General features: G+C 38.3%; 1 protein-coding gene and 1 long non-coding RNA gene across 2 annotated transcripts; both read left to right on the top strand.

The window, feature by feature from the left end:
• Positions 1–348: 348 nt before the first annotated feature.
• LOC127758202 (K(+) efflux antiporter 3, chloroplastic) lies at positions 349–6,466 on the top strand. Its single transcript, XM_052283823.1, is given in 19 exon segments — positions 349–950; positions 1,065–1,166; positions 1,325–1,405; positions 1,730–1,831; positions 2,139–2,216; positions 2,522–2,590; positions 2,711–2,761; positions 3,264–3,377; positions 3,461–3,562; positions 3,653–3,787; positions 4,054–4,235; positions 4,323–4,458; positions 4,541–4,612; positions 4,745–4,846; positions 4,940–5,101; positions 5,237–5,326; positions 5,414–5,575; positions 5,675–5,901; positions 5,903–6,466. Coding segments are annotated over 19 exon segments (2,334 nt in total). The 5' UTR covers positions 349–614; the 3' UTR covers positions 5,934–6,466.
• A 4,468-nt stretch (positions 6,467–10,934) lies between these two features.
• Positions 10,935–22,603, top strand: LOC127756530 (uncharacterized). The gene is made up of 3 exons (XR_008013231.1): positions 10,935–11,104; positions 13,808–13,931; positions 14,420–22,603. It is a non-coding gene; the product is annotated as an uncharacterized LOC127756530 (long non-coding RNA).
• Positions 22,604–24,434: the final 1,831 nt, after the last annotated feature.

Below are 24,434 nucleotides of genomic sequence, written 5' to 3'. Positions count from 1 at the left end.
GTGTTTTAAACAAGTATTATAAGAAATTTATATATGGAAAGCTTTTATGAAATTATCGTCATGAATACTGTCACAAAATCGCGTAATCTATCACCAATACACCCTTTCAGTCCAATTAAACGGGTTGATGTTAAGAAGACATCATGAATGTTGCAGTTTTTTACTAGCTGGCCGGCACGACTGCTTCTGAAATACCAATGTCCAGTAAAAATTTCCCCATATTTTATCTCTCTTTTATTTAAATAAAAAAAAGAAAAAAATATACACGCTGCAGTGCACTAGTCCACACGAGTTTATTACTAACAAAAAACTAAGAAAGCGAAGCGTGGAAGCAAGCAAACCCTGAGACTCTGGAGCGCGCGCGGGAGAAAGCGATCGAGAGGCCGAGGCGCTCCCGCGCGGCGCGCCGCTCGCCTCAACATCTTATCTTCTTCTTCTTCTTCTTCTTCCTCTTCTTCTTCTTCTTCTTCTTCTTCCCACGCGCGCGCGCCTACTCGCCTCAGCTTCTCCTCTCTCTCTCTCCTCGTACGCGCCAAGCAGCAGCAGCAACTACACTAGTACGTACGTAGTAGCTACGTGCGCGCGCGCGAGCGCACCTTGCTTGCTCTGGCGCCATGGCGGCCGCGGCGGCGGCGGCCCCGCGGCACCACCACCACCACGTCGTCGTCGGCAGCAGCCGCTCTGCGCCCGTGTCGGTGTCGGTGTGCGTGCGGCGGTGGTGCGGGGGCGGGTCGTCGTCGGCGTTGCTGCGGGTGGGGATGATCGGGGGCGCCTCCGCGTCGTCGGCGGAGGGGCGGCGGGGTAGGAGGGCGCTCCGGGTGCGCGCGGCGTCCGGGATGGACATCGCGAGCGCGGTGGAGGTGATCAACGACCTGGGGTTCGACACGCTCACCTTCCTCGGCGTCACCGTGCTGGTCGTCCCGGCCTTCCGCGTCGTCAAGGCCAGCCCAGTGAAGTATCTCTCCCCCGTCCCCCCCCCCCCCCCTCCCCACTCCCTCTCCTCCTCGATTGCCTCCTTCTGATCCCAAAACTGCATTTCTTTTTCTCCATTTTTGGGGGCGTAGATTCTTGGCTTCTTCTGCGCCGGCGTCGTGCTCAACCAGTTCGGCCTCATCAGGAACCTCACTGATGTCAAGCTCCTCTCCGAGTGGGGGATTCTCTTCCTGGTAACTTCTTTGTTAACTCTTCTGTTACCATTCTGCATTCTGCACTAGGGATTAGTATGATTTACTCATTTATCCTATCACAAACAATGCAACTGGATAATACATTAAATTGATTGATTGATTGATTGATTGATTGATTGGTGTCTCTGGCTCTGCAGTTGTTTGAGATGGGGCTGGAGCTCTCACTGTCTCGCCTTAAGGCTCTTGCCAGATACGCCTTTGGGATGGGTTTGCCTCAGGTATATATGCTCTCCCAAATTTGCTAGTTCCTTGTGGTTTTATGCTTGTGATCATCATCAACTGTCACTTGGTAATTTAGAACTGGAAATATCTCTGCTCAACATGGTACAACTTTGTACATTTCAGAATCATAGGTTCATATCTAGTTTCTCCTAGTCCAAGACAATGGGCTTTCCTTCTTTAAGATTGTTATATTTGATTTTTGACATTTCACTGATACAGTTATACTGAATTTGGTTTCTTTCAATACATCACTTTGGTTTGCTCATTGATTTCGACAAAGGTCTGTGGCGGCTGACCTTATGCTCTTCAATATCTTGAAGGTTCTTTTGTCAACCCTTGCTTTCACGGCGTTCGAGCTTCCTCCTAATGGTGCTATTGGAACCAAGATTTTGCAGTTCCTCTTTGATTCAAGACCTGATCTGGTGAGATACAGTATGAATTGAAAATCTTAATACCTCTACCCCTACACCTAGATTATAACTTGTTTCACTTTATTTTAGTTGAGCAAACAATCTTCCTTGTTATCTATCAGAAAGATGCTTGAAATTTCCTTAATTGCTTAAGTATAGGCCATCTTCCTTGTGATCTAGTTTCAGAAAGATGCTTGAAATTTCCTTAGTTGCTTAATTATAGGATTATTATTATGCTTTACTCTGTTGTAACAAGGATTAAGGATTTCCTTTCAAGACCAACTCAGCTGCTCATTATATTTAGTTCTGATATCTGCAGGTGAATATCAGGAGCGTTGATGAAGCAATAGTAATTGGGGCTGCCCTCTCACTATCTTCATCTGCTTTTGTCCTTCAGGTGTGCATTCTGCCTAATGACTGTATAATGTATTGGCAGTTTGTTTTTGAAGCAAATTCATAGTTTCTTTTTACACCAATTTTGCATAATTAGGCTTTTTTTTTTAAGAACTGAACTTTTCCATGGTGTGAAATTTATAGCATATCTACTTTGTGTTATGCTGCAAATTGTCATGGCATTTACTATTAGGTTGACTTAAATAAAACGGTCTTATTTTTATTTATACAATTGTTCAAGCAATACTTCCTGCTTACAGTAGTTGTATTGTCACTGATTTTTGGAGTGTTTTTGGATGCCATATGCAGCTTCTTGCTGAGAAAGGTGAACTCCCAACAAGATTTGGCTCAGCTACACTGGGAATCCTCCTCCTGCAGGTGATTAGCTGAATCTAGCCCTCTTCTTTTTCTTCACTGAACTGGCCCTTAATAGAAAAGTTTCTTTCTAGTGGTGTATGCTGAATTAATTCCTGGATGTCTTTTGCTGATACTTCACAGGATATTGCTGTTGTTCCTCTCTTGGTCATACTCCCTGTGCTAGAGAGTCAGGTACGCAAAAGGTCAGCACTGATGATAATCAGCCTACATGAAAGTTCCTGTGCAAAATACAGACCTGCACACTTGGATCTAATTTGACTTTAGGACTTGTATAGTGCCTTTGGAGACTATGCTTGTTGTAGCACCTTGCTTTAATGAGATTTTTTTTGTCTTCTGTACCTCTCGCTTACCCTGAGTTCTAGTGCTATTAGTAATCCGCTGAGTGGCTCTTGTGCTGGTTGAGCCAAGTGCTCCCATTTTATTTTGTACTTTAAACTCCTTTTTACTCCTATAATGCATTAGCAGAGCTCCTGCCGTTTTCGCTCAAAAAGAAAAAAATATTGTTTTTGTTTGGCAAATGAATATAGTATCACAAAGGTTGATATGGAGTATAATAAGCAATTGATTATCAAATCGTCCCTATGCTCTTCGACTTGGTCAACTACTCTATCACAAAATATTATCTTGTGTTTTGTATATTACAAATCAATGCTTACTACACACTTTGTTGCAGAATGTGGTGGAGCAAAGTGTGTGGCCAATGTTATTAGCTGAAAGTCTAAAAGCACTCGGTGGACTTGGCCTACTTTCCCTTGGAGGGAAATACCTCATCAGACGCATCTTCGAGGTCTGTTACTTTGTACCTTTTTAATACATTTTTAAAATCAAATCTCTTATCTTACACTGAATATTGAATGAACCTTCATGCAGTTTGTTGCAGAGTCAAGGAGCTCAGAAGCATTTGTTGCACTCTGTCTTCTTACGGTTTCAGGAACATCCCTTCTCACGCAATGGTTGGGATTTAGTGATACAGTACGTCATTAAAACATTTTGAAGTGATAGTCACGTTTAGTTTATGATTTTACTGTCTTTCTGATGTGCTCTTGTTAAACATATGTGTAGTTAGGTGCATTTCTGGCTGGGGCCATTCTTGCAGAGACAAATTTCCGTACCCAAATTGAAGCTGACATAAGGCCATTCAGAGGTTTGCTGCTTGGGTTGTTCTTTGTGACTACAGGAACTTCTATTGACATGGAGGTATTAACTGTTTACCTCCTTTTCACATGAGCAATGAGTTAAATGACTGAGCCATGATCTGTTTTGGTGAACAATACTTCATATCACTTAAATGAGAAATATGTATTAGAAGTATGTAAATGCATGCGTGTCTAGTTGCATCTACTGCAACTTTCAGGCAGTTGTTGACAGTGGCATTGATGTGTTTTACTGTTTTTCTTTCTTTGACAAAACATCACTGAATATTCCTTCAACCTATCTCAAGTTTTTGGCCCATGTGTATGTAGCTTCTCATCCGGGAGTGGCCTAATGTTCTGTCACTGTTGGGAGGCCTTATTGCAATCAAGACATTGATAATTACTGCAATAGGCCCAAGAGTTGGGCTAACTCTTCAAGAAAGCGTAAGGATAGGATTGCTGCTTTCTCAGGGAGGAGAATTTGGTTTTGTGGTGTTTTCGTTGGCAAACAGGTCATTGATTATACACTCCTTATTTTTGTTTCTTTCCTGCTTTATCATGTACTTTTCGGATTTCATCAGCTATCGTTGCTGAAACAGGCTTGGTGTCCTACCACTTGAGTTGAATAAACTGCTCATCATTGTTGTTGTACTGTCTATGGCGCTAACTCCATTACTCAATGAAATTGGAAGAAGGGCAGCAGGGATCATCGATGAGAAATCAGAAACAAAAGAAGTATGTACAAACAATTACCTATACATCCATAGTGAGCATAGTTGTAGCTTATGCAGTCAGCTCTTAAGATGATCTTTTACAGAAACCAGCTGAGATGGTGAATTATGATGCCACTGAACCTATTGTGATTCTCGGTTTTGGAGAAATGGGAAAGGTATCTTGCACAATATTTTTTCCTTCATTTATTTGATACCAGGATTCTCTCCCATTTTTCGTTAATTAAAAATAATGGAAAATTTTCCTTTCTTGTGGGAGCTGGTCAATAGAATCATTTTTTTTTTGGCAGGTCCTTGCAAAGTTTTTGTCTGCACCATTATCTTTTGGGCTTGACAAAGATGCGGAAGGTTGGCCATATGTTGCATTTGATCTAAATCCTGCGGTCGTAAAGGTTGGAAATAAATGAATATTTTGGTATAAAAGTTGATGCGTTTTTCTTAACGTTAATGTACTCAGCTAACCGTGTGTGTTCACTCCCTAATAGTCAGCTAGAAAATCAGGCTTTCCAGTGCTATATGGAGATGGCTCACGCCCTCTTGTTCTGCAATCTGCCGGCGTATCTTCTCCGAAAGCTGTCATGGTCATGTATACTGGAAAGGAAAAGACAATTGAGGCTGTCAACAGATTGCGGCAAGCTTTTCCTGGCGTAAGCAATTTTATAGTAAAACCTTTTCATGATTTAGGAGAATACCAGGATTTAGTTTTCAGGTTGACAAAAATATTAGATATTCATTGTACAACGAGTGAACGCTCTGGTGATAATGCTCATTTGTTTTATCAGGTTCCAATGTATGCAAGGGCTCAAGACATGTCACATTTGTTAGATCTAAAGAAAGCAGGTGCAACAGAAGTTGTTCTGGAAAACGCTGAGGTAATTTTGAAACAAATTTGTCGTTCAGTATTATGAAATGACAATTGTACATGAACATTTCCCCTCTTGTTTTATATCTTTCTGCAGACTAGCTTGCAACTAGGCTCGATGCTTTTGAGAGGACTGGGTGTCATGTCTGATGATGTATCCTTCTTTAGTAAGCTTGTGAGAGACTCAATGGAGTTACAAGCTCAGGAAGCACTCAACAACATCGAAAATCGAGAAATTGATATCATGAAGCCACTTGAGGTTTCTGGATTTAATCCTCCCCACCTTTCCGAAGTTCTTTTAAAACTTTCTAATTATTGAAACTTGATTTCGTCATATAAGCTAAATATTTTGTTGCAGATAAGAATATCAGACTTGGTTGAGCGCAATGGGAATGGTTCAAGAATGATAGCCCAGGAGGATTCACTAAGACTAAGTAGTCGCCCAAACATACCACTAATTGAAGCAACTCTAGAGGACCGAATACCCGAAACTACAGTGGAAAATGACCAGACTGGATATGACTTCAGCAACATAGATTCTGAAGATGGTGTCAAATATTGTCTCTTGGAAGCTAGTGATGACGAAAGCGAAGCCTCCAATTCAAGCAAGGAAATGATCGACCAATCTGTATAGCGCCACTAGTAAAGAACCAAGATACTAAACTTCCACTTCTAGGATCAAGCCCATAGAATGGTAGCCAGGCAGAGCAGAAGTTCAGACCTGGCACTTCTCTTGCAATTGGACATATACCTATAGCTTACATGCAGCATATATTTCTGAGGACTGGATTGATGGTTATCAGTGAAGGGCATATGATCACTGGATTATATGTCACTCAATCCTAAATCATGCTGCACATAGAGAAAAATTTCAGCTGACAAACCTGAAACTCAATATACCTGCTGATGCAGCTCAGAGTGCCAGACTGAAGGATCACCATCCAGAATTCAGAATAGCATTTTTACTTTTTACAGGACCCTTAATTTGTTCAGTTAGGACGACACCTATATGCATATATAGATGCACATTCCTGTACACAATTGTGCTGTATTTGTAGCGTATATCGGACCGAACATTAATTCCTGTACCAATTCAGGTACGCACAGAGAATTACAGAAATAGTATTGCAGTCATCGTGGATTTGTGATATGTCGAATTTCTACCATTCTAATATATTGTCGTGCGATCCTATTGCACGTTTGCGAAAAAAAAGAATTTCTACCATTAAAAATGGTTAAAATAAATGAGTACGAACATCGGATTTCTGTGGTTAATTGGTCCAATCAACTCTAGGATATGATTTACACCTGAGCTGGTCACAATCATTCACATTGACATGGTACTTGCACCTTGAGCCTGCACCCTCCATCCAAAAAAAGAGAAAAAAAATCTGACTATAAATCTTATATATAGTAAAATTTGTAATGCATATATGCTTAAAATACCTACGTATATTTTTCTTACTAATTTGTTATAAAATTCTATGTATAAACTTTTTGTTTTGGCTGGACTAACACACTGCTAAATTCGTTTCAAGTTTATAAGCATAAATGTTATATGTATAAAGTTTATACGTACAAACTTCTCATGCATAAAATTTATCTATGCATAAAGTTTGTACTTTTTTTGTCGGCCAGTACGCTGCTAGTCGGGCTAAAGGCCCAGGAAGAATATATCCATTTTATTAATGATTGTTGAATAATGTTTAAGAAATCCTGCAAGAGTCATTAAGAAACATAAAAATTGGAAATAGAAATAAAAAACGCTGCAGCGGGACCACCTATACATTTGTCGACAAATTTTCTCCTAAAAATTTGACAGATGTAATTATAGTACAATATAGTGACTGTAACTTGCATGTAACTACAATGTAACTTGTATATAAGTTTCATGTAATTTTGAATCTTTAGATCTATTACAAGATTTGTTTTGGTGAGGAAGAAAAATAAAATCACAGCACACACATATGTATAAGGATTTGTTCCTACAACCTCTATTTTACCGAAATAACATAGTATTACGTAGAGATTTTTGAAAGTTACATACAAGTTATACTATAGTTACAGTGTAATTACACTACGATTGTACTGTAATTACATCTGTCAAATTTTTAGGAGAAAATTTGTCGACAAATATATAGCAAAATCGAATTCTGGAGATGAGACGACCCAGAGGTACAAGCTGATTTTAGGCCTAAATTCCATTTTGGCCCATCTAAGATAAGGCCCAACTAAGATCATACAGCCCATCAGCTGTATGATTTTCCATTATCCAAAAATAAACCGATGACTTGGATAATCCAAATCTTAAGGGTGCTCGTGAAAAAAACAACAGAGTAGAAGTAGATATAATCGAGAAAACAACTTAAGACTGTGTTAGACATTCCAGACATTCCAAGTTGAAAGCTAATTCTCCTAGTACGGAGAACGAAACAACTCATTAATGAATAATTAATCAAGAAAATTAAATATTAATTAATAAAAAATGAAAACTAGATTAATATGATTCTTTAAGCAATTTTCGTATATATATTTTTCTCAGAAAAATATGGTTTAGCACTTCGAGAAATATGTGCGCGAAAAACGAGATGGTAGTAGTTGGAAAAAATAGAGGAAAGAACGTAGCATAAACCCGTTGTTGAAGTAATTCATTACGTACTCCACACAAAAAAAAAAAGAATATAGTAGCTAATGGAGATGATATGCAATACATTTTTATCTCTATCTTTACTATTATAAAAATTGAAGATATTTCTGCGATCCGTCATTCGAGTCAGTTATAAAAATTGAAGATGTTTTCGCGGTTCGTCATCTGTGTTTGAGTCGGTTTTAATTTTTTTATGGTTTTAATCTATATCTCTTCTCTACTATTATAAAAATTGAAGATGCTTTTGCCGGTATTTTGGACCATCTGTGTATGAGTCACAGTTTTTAAGTTCGTTTGTTTTTGGAAATGCATATCTGTATTTGAGTTGGTTTTTAAGATCGTTCACTTTTGGTAATACATAAGGAATCATATAAGAAATATGTTTTAAAAAACTCTCATGCTAACTTAAGATGATCGGACTCCTAACTGCAGCTTATGATTTTCTAAAAATATATATATCCAAGTGAACTTCCACAGTGAATTTCATCTTAACTAAACCATATCTCTACTATTATAAAAATTGAAGATGTTTTTGCCGGTATTTTGGTACGTCATCCGTGTATGAGTCGGTTTTTAAGTTCGTTAGCTTTTTGGAATCTATCTATTTCTATTCTATTATAAAAATTGAAGTTGTTTTCACGGTCCGTCATCTGTGTTTGAGTCGGTTATGTTTCCGCGGTTCGTCATCCGTGTTTTGAGTTGGTTTTAATTTTATGTTTTGGTTTTAATCTATATCTCTTCTCTATCTCTACTATTATAAAAATTGAAGATATTTTTTCGGTATTTTGGTACGTCATATATGTATAAGTTGGTTTTTAAGTTCGTTTGTTTTTGGAAATACATATCTGTACTTGAGTCGATTTTTAAAATCGTTCACTTTTAGTAATATAAGAAATCTGTTTAAAAAAACTCGCATGCTAACTTGAGACGATCGGACTCCTAACCATAGCTCATGATTTTCTAAAAATATAAATATCCAAACGAACATAGTGAATTTCATCTTAACTAAACCATATAACAATAATAAGATTAAAGCAAACTTCACCTGTTGTAACGCACGGATATTTTTTCTAGTACCAGTAAATTAAAATAGACTTCACCCGTTACAACGCATGGACAATTTTTTTCTAGTTGTCTATAAAAAAAAATCAAGCTAATTAATTAAGGGTTGATTTTGACGATGTGGCGGTGGATGGCGGCAGTCCGGCACTTGCACTCCCAGCGTAGCGGCTTGTAGTCGTCGCCGCAGCCGACGTCACCAACCTCCTTCACCGGCGGCGCCGCTGCACCTGCACCTGTCGTCGTCGGCGCCGGCGGCGGCTTCGGTGGGTGGACGGGCCGCACCAGCCCCGCCTCGCAGCGGCCTACGCACGACGGCCCGCAATTTCCCGTGCAGTCCGGTGGCCTCGACCCAACCATCACCTGCTGCTGCTGCTGCGCCTGCGCCTGCACCGACATCGCCGTCACCGCCGCCGCACCATTGTCGTTCATCTCCTGCGGCAAGTCGAACGAGCAAACAGAGAGTGAGAGATCGTGATTGCATGTAGTAGTAGTACATATGCAAATGAACGGAAGTAAATTAATCGATCGATCTCTGCACTTACCTGATGAGTAATGGTGGTGGCTGGTGGTGGTGCAGCTTGTCGTTGGGCACGGCCGGCGGCGGCGGCGGCGGCGGCGAGGAGGAGAGCCAGCTGCAAGACGAGGCCGAGCAAGGAGGCGTTTCTACGGCGACCCATGAGGCGGCGAGGAAGAAGAAGAAGAAGAAGCCCTGCGAGATGTATAAGAGCAGAACTGCGATGCCACGAATTTGCAATGTAATATAATAGAAAATCGCCCTTCTAATATATACTGTATAACTTAGCATGGTTCCATTTTGGAAAGAGCAAAAATCTGGAAAATTATTTTTTTGAAAGTTAGATGAAGATTGCATTAAGAAGATTCTAGATTTGTTTTCGTTTTCACCACACGCATGATCTCAATGTCTATAAGTTAATTGGAATTAAGCCTGCTGACCTCAATCGGATTTACCTTTTCTTTTTTGTTTTTTTTAAAAAAAACCTCACCCACATCATTGGATCTATTTTAAACCATACTATTTTTTTTAGCAAAGTTGCTAAATATGTGCATCCATTTAGTTTTCTTACCAAACTCTAGTAAATAAATAAGAAATACTACCAAAACTTGGTAATATTGCCAAATTGTCAAAACTTGGTAACCATTGGATCTTCTTCTTGCTCTTGAAGGAGTATTTGTTTCCTCTTACACTTTTTTAAGCTTCTTACACATCACTGCATCAATCTATATCCTTCTGTTTATTAGTAGTTTCCTTCCTAGGATTTTTTTTTTCTCTCACTGGTTCCTAGATTTATCTTAAGCATTATTGCGCCATGTGGCGCAATCAACAACCCGCAAAACGGCCGGCTTGAGAAGTACTGATGACATGCAATGCAAATTAAATTTGCAATGAATTACACTGCAAATTAATACCTTTTAAAAAAAACGTTGCAAATTAATCTTGTACCATCAAATCATATCAAAATCACCATGGCAAATTACATTTGCAATGAATTACATTGCAAATTAATAGTACCTTAAAAAAACGTTGCAAATTAATCTTGTACCATCAAATCATATCAAAATCACCAGCTATATGCACTGATTGAGCCATCTACTGTAGTACATAAAAACATGACACAGATTCAATTCCATTAGCCGCAAAGTCAGCACAAATGGTTTCTAGTACTACAAATTAAGCAGTGGTGTGCAGGTCAGCTTGGGCTTTTCATTGGTGGGCCGTGTGCGAGGCCCAGGCCCACATGCCGTGCCGTAAGACTAGTTCGCCGAACTCCACCACGGCCCATGGGCCGTTTCCCTCTCTCCCCCACTGCCCAGTGGGCCCTCTCTCTCTCTCCCCCCCACAAATTCTCTAGGCTCACTGGCAACCGGGGCCCACCTCCCGTCCCGCGGCCGCATTTCCTCGAACAGCTTCCGCGCCCTCGGCGAGCAGTTGCGCCGCCGCCGCCGCCGCCGCCGCGCGGTTGCGGTGGTGCCGTCTCCCATTCCGGCGAGGAGGCGCCGGAGGGTGGGTCTCTGACTCGTCGTCGGTGGATATCGAGAGGATGGGGGCAAGCGCCACAGGTATGGCTATGGCACGACACGAGCAACTCGCACATCCTCGTCGTTTGCTCGATTCTGTTTTCCCCTCTCGCTCTCCTTTCTCCGAGTACGGAGCGATCGATTGATGTGTGGTGATTCCTCTGATCTGCAGCGTCGATCGCCATGGGCGGCCGTGGTTTTGTTAGGGTTTATATATACAGTAGTAGTTCAACATTCTGAGCATCGCGAGTAATTAATCGATCATATTGCCTCGCGTCGCGTCGATCGAATCTATCGGGGTGTTCTAATGGGATTAGTCACCGTGTTTGATTTGTTTTGGATTTCAATCGGTGGGTAGCGCTCGCTGTCAGTGAACCCGCCCGCATTGATGAATTTTGCGGGGGTAATTCTTCGTTTTGAAGTAATTCCTCAGGCGGCATCAATTTGGGGTGCTGATTTAGATTGATTCTGGATTCTGGATGGGATTTACTTAGACGATCTGTGAACAATATAGTGTTGCATTGTATCTGCTAGGCAGGGTAACTGCAACTCTGCAAGGTTTGTCTATAATGGTTATTGCTATTGTTTGGAGCCCTGGAATAAGCAATCAGACTGAACATGCTTAGATTGTAAGGAGCTACTAGTGGCTGTGCAGTATGTGGTATAACCATGCTGTCCTACTCTCCTGTCATCTTGTGTCTCTGTTGTGTTTTGAATGTGTCTCTGTGATTGATTGACTGCATTTGCATTTCAGTTTTGCTCCAGGGCACGGTCTGTAGTTATGTATTAGTCCTTGCATCCATGCACGCATGGTAGTTCCTTTTCACCTGTTTATTGAATCACTAATGGGCAATGGCTATATTTCCTTTGGTTCTTCTATCCAATGATTTCATCATTAATCAGAATCAAATATATATTTTTTTCAAAACTAAAATGAATATGTATCTTGTCAGGGAGTGATTTCCTGAAGCACTAAAATGATCCATGTTAACTACAGTTTAACCCGTGTCATACTTTTTAGTTGTTAGGCGTTTGATAGTGAAATAGATCATGTTCTATGCTCACTTATTTCTTATTTTCATTATTTCTGTGGGAAATGAACACCTTCCTACAAAAAATCCTGTGAAATTCTTGTAATCTACAGGAACCCCTATCTCTTGCATATTCCTCTTATCCAGTTTGAAAGAAAACCTCAGCTACTAGCCTACAGGGTTTTGCTCTGTTGTGAGGTTATATCCCTTCACTGATATACTGACTTCTTTAGAACCACCACAACTACAACACTTTCCCTTGAAAAAGAAAACGACAACACCAGCAACAGACTTCAAATATAACTTTTCAGCTTGACATTTTAAATCCTACTTGCTATTCAGGTCCATTCCGCTGTTTTTTTGCCGGGTCGGCGGAAGAATGCCGACCAAATTTCATTAAGATTGGGAGTAAAATACATGTATCCCGACATTAAATTGTCAAGTCAAGGCAAAAGCCTTGAAACAAAGCGAGAAAAAGCAAAGGGGAAAACTATGTACAGAAGCAACAACTCAAAGGTCTACTCCTCATTAAACTAAAAAATACCGGCAGAGCTCCAGACCATCACATCTTCTTTAATGTCTGCAAAGGTCCATTCCGCTGTAAGTGGAGCAATAATAATCCGAGATGCTACTACGGAAGCTTCTGATATGTGTGAGTGTGATAATCATCTTAGATGCTAAATTCAAAAACATTAATTTGTTCTAGGCCATGTATGTTGAACTTGAAGTGGTCTATCCACTTCTGCTCTCCGGTTCAGTTTCTGTGATGTGGTTGACAAGCTCATTAAGTTTTGGCTACAGCTATTCAATGAACAATTTTTAGCTAAAGACATCTGTTTGAATGAAGTTTCAGGTTTCCAAATTACTCTGCCTTTTGGTCCTTTTTGAATGGGATGAATCACTGTGTCAACTCTACTATAACATGTTTTATACATAATCCATGTGTTTTTTCCAACAATCTCAACTATGTTAATTGTGTGAAGCAACTTTCATCACAGAGAGGTTTATGAGAATGTATTTTGGCCTTCTGAGACTTTCAGTATTTGGGCTTCTACTTGTTACATCCTGAGCTAGTACGAGTTCAGAATGGGCACCATGATGCCATCTTTTTATGATTTTTATCTTATGATCCGTGTTTGTATTTACTGTTTTGATTTGAGAAAACTTGACATGTTTCCGTACCTGGCTCAATTAATTATGCAAAATTTCAAGCATCCTGTTAACTTTCTTAGCCTTGATAATCATTCAGAGCTGTAAATTTCTTAAACCACATGCTTTGGACACTCTGTTGTTTCTGACGAACTAGATTGTCTGATTTCTTGAACTGCAAAGTTCGTCGTTGCCAGCTTTTCATTTGGTTCATGTCAGTTTCAGGCAGCCAAACAATCAATTAACCCGATTTAATTGGTAAAGATTTTATACCGAACTGCTTGCTTCTGTCGGCATTGTTATTAGTATCTCTATCTCACCTTCCTCGTGTTAAATAACATATAACGTGTATTCAGATTGCCCCTGGACCATCTGATGCGTGCACTATCCTTTTTTGACAAAGCCATGTGATTTTGCCTAATCAGTACTATCTCCACCACTTTTAAGCTTATTCTGGCCTACATATATTCATATGTTCTTTTCAGTAACAACGTCCAGAAAGATCCATCTAGAATTGGCAGTGTCAGGAATATTTTCTAAGATCCTTCTTGTTTCTTTACTGCAGGCGTGAGATGACACATGCTAAATGGTTTAGTAGTTTCTGGAAGACATATTACAACATGTGCAGCTGTGGTTTTTCTTCATGGACACAGCCATGTGACTATCTGGTCTAGCGGCAGAATTGTTGGGTAAGCAAGAAATTTACGATCGATGACAGTGATATGTCAGTACTAGTGATAGGTAGGTACAGAGTTGCATATGCAAATGTGACTTGCGCCCCCAATTATGAACACCATTACACCAATACGTGGTTCCCCGCAAAAAAAAAAAAAGTTCTCCCCCACTTATGTTATTGTTACCTTTCACGAATATTAATCATGCTGTAATTTGGCATTCCTTAACACTGTTTTGACGCTAGACAGTCGTTCAGACAATTCAGACATAACTTCTTATGCTGGAGTATATGCCTGTTACTGGATGTTTATTCCAGGAATCTGTATTTGTGTAATTCACTTTCTGAACATAGTTGTTCTGTAGTAAAATTCATATGGTGAACCAGGTTAGCTAGACATAACAGTGAACCCATCTTTACACATCTACCCGATTTAAATGATATTCCTTTACTCATCCAAAAAAGAATTGGAGGTACTAAACGCTACAAGTTTCTATTTTGCAGACATTTTGCTGAATAGATGATTGAAACACTCTGCTCAATGGGCCTCCAATATATGTAATACGCATGGGCAGATGGGCTACACGCCTACACACCAGGTCAGAGTTTTGTTCAGCCCTTCCCTTCTTATCTGTGTTGCTGCGATTTCTTTATGCCATTTGTGTTTGCTATCGATGTGATTTTTTTTAAAACAATGCATATGGATGGTTACATATTGTGACCTACGGCCTAATAAGCACCTATATATGATGCACACAACCATCAAACTGAAGTAAATGGAAACCTGTCAATCACGCCGCCTGAAAGCAACATATCCTCAGAAACAAGTGTCTAAAAACTGCAATATTCCAGTCTGTTTGTTACGCGCGCCATTCATAGTATAGGAAAAAAAACCCCTGGATGATTGATCCATTTCAAAATGTATGGACCCAACAGGCATATATACTCTGGTCCTCAAGGTTATTATCTGCATATGGAATATATTTTCTCTGTTATATCTCCATCACATAGTTCTTCTGTCAATAGTTGGCCTACCCGATAAATCCTATCACTTCAGATAGCTAGCAGCCATGCATTCACCCCCAAAAGATAATAAAATTGTTGAGCTGATCGATCATATATGCCAGCATTTGCATACGTGGTCAATCATCGTACGCTTGTTGTTCCTCACGATCAGAATACAGGGCGCGAGAGAGGTTCCATCCAACTGATCGATGTGATGCTAGCTAGAGTACACATGCATCACATGAGAATTGTGAATTGCCGGCTATATGTATATAGCTTGTTATAGCTCGATCGATCGATCGATCGAATCGATCTTGTGGCTCATGTGATTTGCGAATCCATGTTAGGTGCAGGAATTAGGGGCTCAGAATGCACGTAGTGCATGTGGCGCTCACACAGGCCACTAACTTAATTAGTTCTAGCCGCAGCTAGCATGGAAATATTACGTGCGTACCGGTCATGCATTTATATATGAATGCTTTCACCTCATGGCAAATAAAGAAAAAGGAACGAATGCTTCTCATCATTCTTGCATATATACTATTAGCCGGAGATCGAGCGAAGGATTGTATAGAGTTTCTGTTGGCATGCTTGACTACTCGAGTAACTCGACATCACAATATTGTGCTCTGTTTACATATATTTATATATAGTCGCTCTGTTGAGTTGCCTAGATTTAATCAATAATTTTTTTTAACAAAATAGTTGAATTATTCAGCATCATATCTGTAACATTAGATTAGTCATCGAAAATATCTTAATATCTTACATTTACAAACTTATTTCACTTTCAAGTTTCTTTTAAAACAATGATTAAAGTTTATCCACTTCTGATCAAAATCAATAAGGTAGTAGTATTTGTGAATGGAGGAAGTTTCTATGCTACTTTAAAAGAATGTAGTGATGGTGGCAATGAACCCGCTACTCTTATTATAGTTTTACAAATTACCTCTTGAACTTCTTAATATTAAAAACCAATCAAATTTAAATGGATAGTCACATATACAGTCAAATTAAGGTGAATGTTCACTATAGCAAAAGAATAGGTAACAAATTTTGTAGAAAATATATTTTTTTATTTGTTTTAGGTAATACTAGAATATATTACATTGCATTCAGCTAGTATATGTAAATTTAGGCTGTGTTTAGTTCGTGTTCTAATTTTTTTTGAAGTATATGGACACACATTTAAAGTATTAAACGTAGACTAATAACAAAATAAATTACAGATTCCGCCTGTAAACCGCGAGACGAATCTATTAAGCCTAATTAATCCGTCATTAGCAAATGTTTACTGAAGCACCACATTGTCAAATCATGACGTAATTAGACTCAAAAGATTCGTCTCGCGATTTACATGCAAACTGTGCAATTGTTTTTTTCGTCTATATTTAATGCTCCATGTATGTGTCCAAACATTTAATGTGATGGAAAAGTTGAAAGTTTGAAAAAAAAATTTTGAATCTAAACACGGCCATAATTGAGATGGAACAACAGTAGTCGTATTGGATTACTACCTAGCTATAGCCGGTGGATAATATAACTATTGTCCTGTCTAGTAAGACAACTTTCTATAGTGCAGTAGTAGTATTATATGGCCGTCATCCTATCCTATATATGTTTGTGGCTTTGTTCGAACAATACTATACATGGAAAAAAACCGGCTAGCTGTTGATCACCATAAAACCGGTGGCGGCGAACACTGAGGAGGACAGGACAGCAAGAGTGTCCTCACTGTATACAGTGCATGGAGCTAGCTACTGTGTTTTCTTCTGTTAATCTAGTAATCCCCGTGAATTTGGTGATATTAATTTGTGTGCTCACTGCAGAGACACATAGCGTAGTATATCACCACGCAGAGAAAACACGTACAGATCGTGAGTGCATATCACTGTCTGATATATATATAAACCAAAACTAGTATGAACTATAGCAATAGTTTTGCGCGTGCTACAAGAGCTGCACATGGATCACGCGCAGTTTTGAGGAGACAAGAAACGATCAGAGGAGAGATATTAATAACATATAGTAGTATATGGTAATCAGGCACATGCATGCCGTCCTAATAGTTGAAATGTTTTTTTCTAAAACAATTTGGAAACTCACCTTATAGTCTCATATATGTTAAATTCGATCTAAAAAACAAAGGGAAAAAAAATCCGATCGTGTATTGTCTTGCATTATTCACAACTTGATTTGTTTTCCCTTTATATATGTAAGAGCGAAATGCATTCTTACGATGAAGTGATATATGTCCTTTCATAGTTTCTTTTATAGAATTGTGTTATAGATCTTCTTACAACTAGATATGGAAGAAAAGAACCGTGTATAACTCATGCTGTAAAAAACATAGGAGTATACGATAAGAATCGAAAGCTGCACTACTCTAGCTCTCTCCCTCAAAAGAAAAGAAAAAAGAAGAGTAAAGCTAGCTGCACTAGCTCACTATTGCTTTAGAAGAGTACTCCCTCCGTCCCATAAAAAACCAACCTACCGGATATGACATATCCTAATACTACAATTTGGATATACATTTGTCCAGATTCATCGTACTAGAATATGTTACATCCAGTACTAGATTCGGTTTTTTTATGAGATGGAGAGAATACCCGTGTCTGCACTTATCCCTTTAGCACCTAAAGAAAACTTAGGATACAAGTATATAGTACTAATATAAACTATTGTTTAACTATGAATTTCACACGCATGGCAGCGATGTTCAAGACAGTATTGCTCTTTTCCAGCTCTTTTCGCTGCCCTTTCACTAACTCCTATGCAAAAGATCAGGACAACTTATTGGAATATCCTAGGCTCGAAGCTCCTGCTACCTGTCATTTAGCCACCTATGGCACGTGTGTGGTTAGGACTCGTAGCCGTCAAATCTTGGAGTTCTTGGAAATCGAAAGGCGGATCGATAATTGGAGCACAAAAGTTAGGTATGAACTGAACTTTAGGATCGACTGATCACCTGAGTTCTTTTTCATGGTTAGGATTCACGAGTGCTGTTAAATTCAGCTGGTTACCAATTCAAGCTAAGTTATATAGTTAATTCGGTCTCCTCTTTGCGTGATGGCATCACTGCATACGCATTCACATCCTTTAATTTTGCGGAATAATCAGATCAGCTGCTGCTTTTTTTTTCTCAATCTTCATTATGGTGTTCCTCTTAATTGGTGTATCTACAATATTAGCTACTCCCTCCGTTTCACAATGTAAGTCATTCTATCATTTCCCACATTCATATTGATGTTAATGAATCTAGATATATATATTTATCTAGATTCGTTAACATCACTATAAATGTGGAAAATGCTAGAATGACTTACATTGTGAAACGGAGGAAGTATATATTCCTAATCATTCCAGTCTCTCAATTCTATAGAGCATTTCCATTCTTCCTGAGAGTTTGTCTGGCTGGCTGTAGATTAATGTTAGCCTTTTCAAATGCAGCGAGTCATGCTAATTATTTTGCAAATTCCAACTGAGTTATATCTATGTATGTTTTGGTCCTTGAGTTGGCTAGCTAGTGGATTGATGCAGTGGTAGATGGCGAATGCAGATAGACGCATTATCAATTACTTTAGTGGTAAGGTCTTGTTGCTTTGACCCCATATTTAATTTCTCAACTCTTTTTACCTCGCATTGACATGTGCATGGTCAATGCCACCCACTAAGATCACAGGTCGGTAATTAAGGTTGTGTGGAAAAGCAATTAGTATGTTACCTAAGCTTATCTTAGGGGATATTGGGCCACTAGTAGTCTCTCTTTTTCTCTGTGGTGATGTTTAGGATTAATTAGTTGTAGCATCCATGAGTTGCGTGTTCGTACATGTGGTTAATTAATATAATAATTCATCCCGTGGAAGTGTGGGAGCTATAGGACTGACCATTGATCAATTGCTTACTCGCTACTCCTTTTTGGAGATTCTCTCCTGTCAAAAGCAGGAACCGGCCGGTAGACATGCATGACGAAGTAAATGCAAATGTAATACATCTGGTGGAGAAATTTTCCATTGTTCTGATCTCTCTGTGTTTTTACTTGTTTGATTCCAGAATTTAGGCACGAAACTTTCTGAACATATATGTAGGGCAGGTAATTAGCTATATGCTTATATATGCAAACTATATGTACTTTTCTTGTGATGCCTAAATTAATGTCGTCATCCTCTGTCTCTTGCTGCCCAAATGCCCTGTTCTTCTCTCTTGTCTTTTCCAAACCTATTTAGGATATACTCCCTCTATCACAAAAGTTAAATCTATTACTTTTGTCACCAAGACAAAAAAAAATCATCTTACATGTCAGGGCAAGTACTATAATGCTTCATATATTGTCCCTAAAAGTGTCACATTGGATTGAGTGATAAGGTGGAGAACATAAGTGAGGAGAGAGATGATGATCAGCCACCCTTAAATCAAGAGACAACCTCCACACAAGAAGGATGTAAGAGTATTAGAGATATTGGTATTTGTGTACTAAGAGGTGACATATTGTATGTGTTACCTCTTAGTTTATGAGTGAATGATATGGATAAATTTGAAGGTGGTAGTCACATCTATATAATATTTGCCCACAAAGATTAAGAAGTGTATGCACGAGTATTAAGATGACTCGAATTATGATCAAACATTTAATTTACATCTCCATTTAAGTATTGATGCATAGATTACAAATATGAAAAATTTATTTGAAAAAAACTAAAATATAAAATATGTCTAACTCTTATGGATGGAGGGAGTGTACAAAGATCGGCAGATAACACTATATGACTATATATTCTTGTCTTGATTTTTCACGGTCTTTGAGAGATACATATAAAGGTTTATTTTGTGCATATAATTTAGAGGTGTTTTTTCAGAACATACTCCAGAGGATTCTGTAATATAAGATTATATACTAGATTAGACAGAGGAATCGGTGGAGGTGCAATCAGCATGTATTCAAAACCGTACCAAATTAACCTAGCTTAGATGAGCGATAGTTATTATAGATTATTATGGTATTATTCCACAAGAGTTCACTAGCTCTCCAGTCCACACGAAACACTTGCCCAAACTTTGCCACATATGTAGTCTAATTAAATTGTTGGCCACATGTACTTCTTTCACAAAGTAAGTACACATGTAGTTTTGGTTAAACTACAAAGTTATTGATACATTTTACGACGGAGTGAGTAGTTAATTTATAATCCTACTAAATAATATTATGAAGCGACAAACTATAGATACAAATACACAGTGCACATAATGGATTGACTATATAGTTATATATTGAAGAAAAAAATTACTCCCTCCGTCCCAAAATATAAGCGTTTTTAGACTTTAACATGGTCTCCGAGATGCTACTTTAACCAACGATATCTATAAAAGTAAGATATTTTAAATAAAAAGAGTTACATACTATGATAGTTTGCTTAATGATAAATCTAGTAAAAGTAAAAGTTGAAAATGTTGAAAATCTAGTCAACATCAATTTTACATGATTGATCTTTTTCATTTTTTTTTGCTATTAATAGTAAAAGTTGAAAATGTTTGAGTTGTTACTATGCTAAAAATGGTTATATTTTGGGATGGAGGGCATAGTTATCTTACTATACATATGAGCAATGATATATACTCACTCCGTATTTTAATGTATGACGCCGTTGATTTTTCGACCAACGTTTAACCATTCGTTTTATTCAAAATTTTCGTGCAAATATGAAAGTATTTATATCATGCTTAAAGAACATTTGATAATGAATCGAGTCACAATAAAATTAATGATAATTGTATAAATTTTTTGAATAAGACGAATGGTCAAATGTTGGATAAAAAGTCAACGGTGTCATACATTAAAATATGGAGGTAGTAGTAAATAAGTACGTGTGTACATATGTGGTGCATTTTTGTCTCTTTTCCTTTACTGATCTATGATTTCTTCTGTAGCTACCATCCATGCATTGCTTTCTGTACGTAGCATGCACATATGACAGCTAGCTCTACGTGCGTACAAATCAAACTTTCTGATCGCTTCTGCAGGATTCTACCGGTATACCAAAACTAGGCATCGATCGATCATTATTGGATTTGATTCCCATATCAATTATTATATATTTGTATATATGCACATTTGATTGATACGTTCGGATCGCTTTAATTTGTCGCGGCCGGGAATACTGTAAACAAAGAATTTCTTTTTTCTGTGGTAGCTACAGTAGGCAGTAGGATCTATACTTGCAGAGATCGATCACGTACGTACTCCTATATTGGACCTAGGTAGGCAGTGGCACAAACCACGTCGAATATACTAAGGGCAAGTTTTATACTAAGGGTAGTTGTCACATCTAATTTTATTCATATAAGATAAGAGGCGATATATATAATACACCACATCTACATCACATCTATCATTATAAACCAACTAATTTTATTTTATTTGTTTGTCCAATCCCTCTTTCTTTCATCTCTTTTTTCTTGGGGTTTGTGTGGAGGTTGCCCTTTGCATAAGAGGTGGCTCACATTCTCTTTTCTTAATTATTACTTCCACCTCATCATCCAATCCTACATGGTATTTTTAGGGGCAACACATTAAGCATTATAGTACTTGCCCAAGAAACCAGCCAGTAGGTACCTTAGGTATAGATCAGTATATATATAGATCGACCCTATATCCGGAGCCTTTTGATTGGTTTATGAGCCAAGTACTGATTCCAAATTATTTATAGTTAATTCAATAGCTAATTTATATAATAGTTATCAATAAACATATATTACATAATTAATATTTGGTCTCACCTATCATACACACATGCATCTTGAAGTCCGTGTTAAAATTGACTACAAATCTATAGCCCGCTGCTCTTCTCTCTTCTCTTTTATCTCCTCGAAATGTGTTTATAGCTGACTCATAGTCTGCTATTGTACCTGCTCTAATCAACTGTTGGCTCTAAAAATTAACATATCGTCTATAAATACTCTAATAGTCTACCAATATAATAGTTTTATATAAATATATATTTCATTATTAATATTTACCCAATCTTTTATACACATAATATTTTAAGTCCATACGGCTATAGCTAGCCATAAATTTATAGCCTTTTTTTTCTCTCCACTCTTCTCTTTTGCACCTATAGCCCGCTTTTTCTTCTCTGCTCTCCTTTTTTCTACACATGTGCTTGTAGGTACTCTCTCCGTTTCCTATATAAGTTGTTGACTTTTTTTTTTTAGTTAAAGTTTATTAAGTTTAACCAAGTTTCTTGATCTGCACATGTTAAGTTTGTTAACTCCCTCGTCAGATCTTCATTTTGAGGAGGGGTATGCACTTCTCCGCTACCGGAGAATCGCTTATCTGACAACTCTGATTAACGGAAATTCAATACTTATGTCTAAGATGCAATATACCTTAATAGCACAGTATTCTTTTATATATTTTTCTTAAAAAAGATCAGGACATACATCAGAGATGGACAGAGATAGGTAGCATATAATTGCATTGTTACATTTCCATGTCAAGGATGATGCTGGGTGGCCTGGTAGGCCATGCATCGATCCATGTTTGCATGGGCTACGTGTCTTCGTGCATGGTCCATGCAAGCTAGAACATGCATATGGCGTTGCAAAAAATGTAGGGATGGATGGATCGGCTAGCTAATACTCTCTCCTTTCCTAAATATTTGATACCTTTGACTTTTTTAAACATATTTAATCATTCGTTTTATTCAAAAACTTTTATGAAATGAGTAAAACTATATGTATACATAAAAATATATTTAATAATGAATCAAATGGTAGGAAAAGAATTAATAATTGTTTAAATTTTTTAAATAAGACGAACGGTCAAACATATTTTAAAAAATCAAGCTACGGGAGTATAAGCTAGCTCTAGCAGCTCCATGTGTTTGGCGAGGCGACCCTACGAGAGTTGGCAGGGTCATCAGTTACTGAGTGTTATCTAGCTAGAGAAACATTCCAAAGGCCAATTCTAAAGTCGTTAAACTAATGTCCAAGAGCCAACCGCATTGATCGATCTATCATATCACATGGAAGATATGTATATATGCTCCATCCGTCCTAAAATATAAGTATTTTTTTACTTCGACACGATCTTTGAGATATTATTTTAACCATTAATATCTATATAAAAATAAGATGTTTTAAATAAAAAGATTTACATGATTGATCTAGTACCATCAAATTTACATGATTGATCTTAATTTCTTGTTTTTTGTGCCACTAATAATCAAAATATAAAAAGTTTAACTTTGACATTATTCTAATTAAAACTGCTTATATTTTGGAATTGGGGATCCAGTAGCTAATTTACTGGACTTCACTTGCAAATCATTTAGGACTATATGCTAGCAGCAGCATGGATCGATCGATCGATCGCTATATCTAGCTTAGCTCGATCGGTGATGCGCACACGCGCGCGCAGCCAAATCATGTCATGCGTAGCTGTCAGCTGTTGAGGTTGCGTACGTCCGACACGTCCAATGTACGTGCCAGCATGCATGCATTGCCAATCATATGTGTCATGTGTAAAGCTGTCAGCTGTCCGATCGACAATATCGAGGTAGCGTACGTCTGACAAGTAAAATGTACGTGTCAGCATGCATGCATTGCATTATATTGCACTGCAATGTGCATGTATAATGTTGAGCAGCTAATTAAGCTCTGCATGCACATTACATGTAATTTACTGCAATAATCCGTGATATTTTTGGCGGTCAAAAACCGTCAAGGTTATTTATTTTATCGGCCAACCGCCGAGTAAACACTGCCAAATCTAGAAAGTGAGAGATATTAAGATTTTTTGGCTAATCGTAAGCAAATGTCTTATTGACGGTTGGAACGCCAAGCAAATCAAGAAGAATATTGCGAACTTTTGAAAGCGCCAAGAAAAGTAACCTTATTGGTTTGGACCGATAAGAATATACTTTTACTTGGCTGCCGAGAAACCGCTAAGAAAATTTCTTATTCTCGACAGTTAGTACCGCCAAGTGTAGATTATCCTTATCGGTCTAAGTCACCAAGAGTAACTTGTTGATGTCCAAAACTACGTCTTTCTCTGGTGGTACCCACATATATCACTAAAAAAAGCAAATAGGTGTCGCCATTATAGGTGCCGGAACAACTAAAACCGGCACTTATAATGCTTTTTCCGCCCATGCACCCGCCCCTACGCGCCTATAATGTCTAATAGGTGCCGGTTCTAAAACCGGCACCAATAACAGGTATCATCAGTGCCGCCTTTTTTGTTTTGGTTGGGAAAATCGACACCTATTAGGGTTTTCTAACCAGCACCTTTCGCCCTTTCTGTAGTAGTGTAGTATGCGGTAGTGTGAATATGTAACGCGCCTGCAGATATATGGTAGTGTGAGTGTGTACGTGTATGCGGGAGTTTTCGTGTGAATAATGGAGCTAGAGGCTTCGATCGATCGGTTCCTAGATTTATTTGTTAATTAAGCTAGCTAGCAAAATACTATACTGCTAGATACGGAGGGACGATATATATATATATATATATATTGCT

Source organism: Oryza glaberrima, chromosome 12 (genome assembly GCF_000147395.1).
Source record: "Oryza glaberrima chromosome 12, OglaRS2, whole genome shotgun sequence".
Taxonomy (NCBI): domain Eukaryota; kingdom Viridiplantae; phylum Streptophyta; class Magnoliopsida; order Poales; family Poaceae; genus Oryza; species Oryza glaberrima.
Note: the sequence above shows the minus strand (reverse complement) of the source record. Positions and strands in the feature narration are given on the sequence as shown.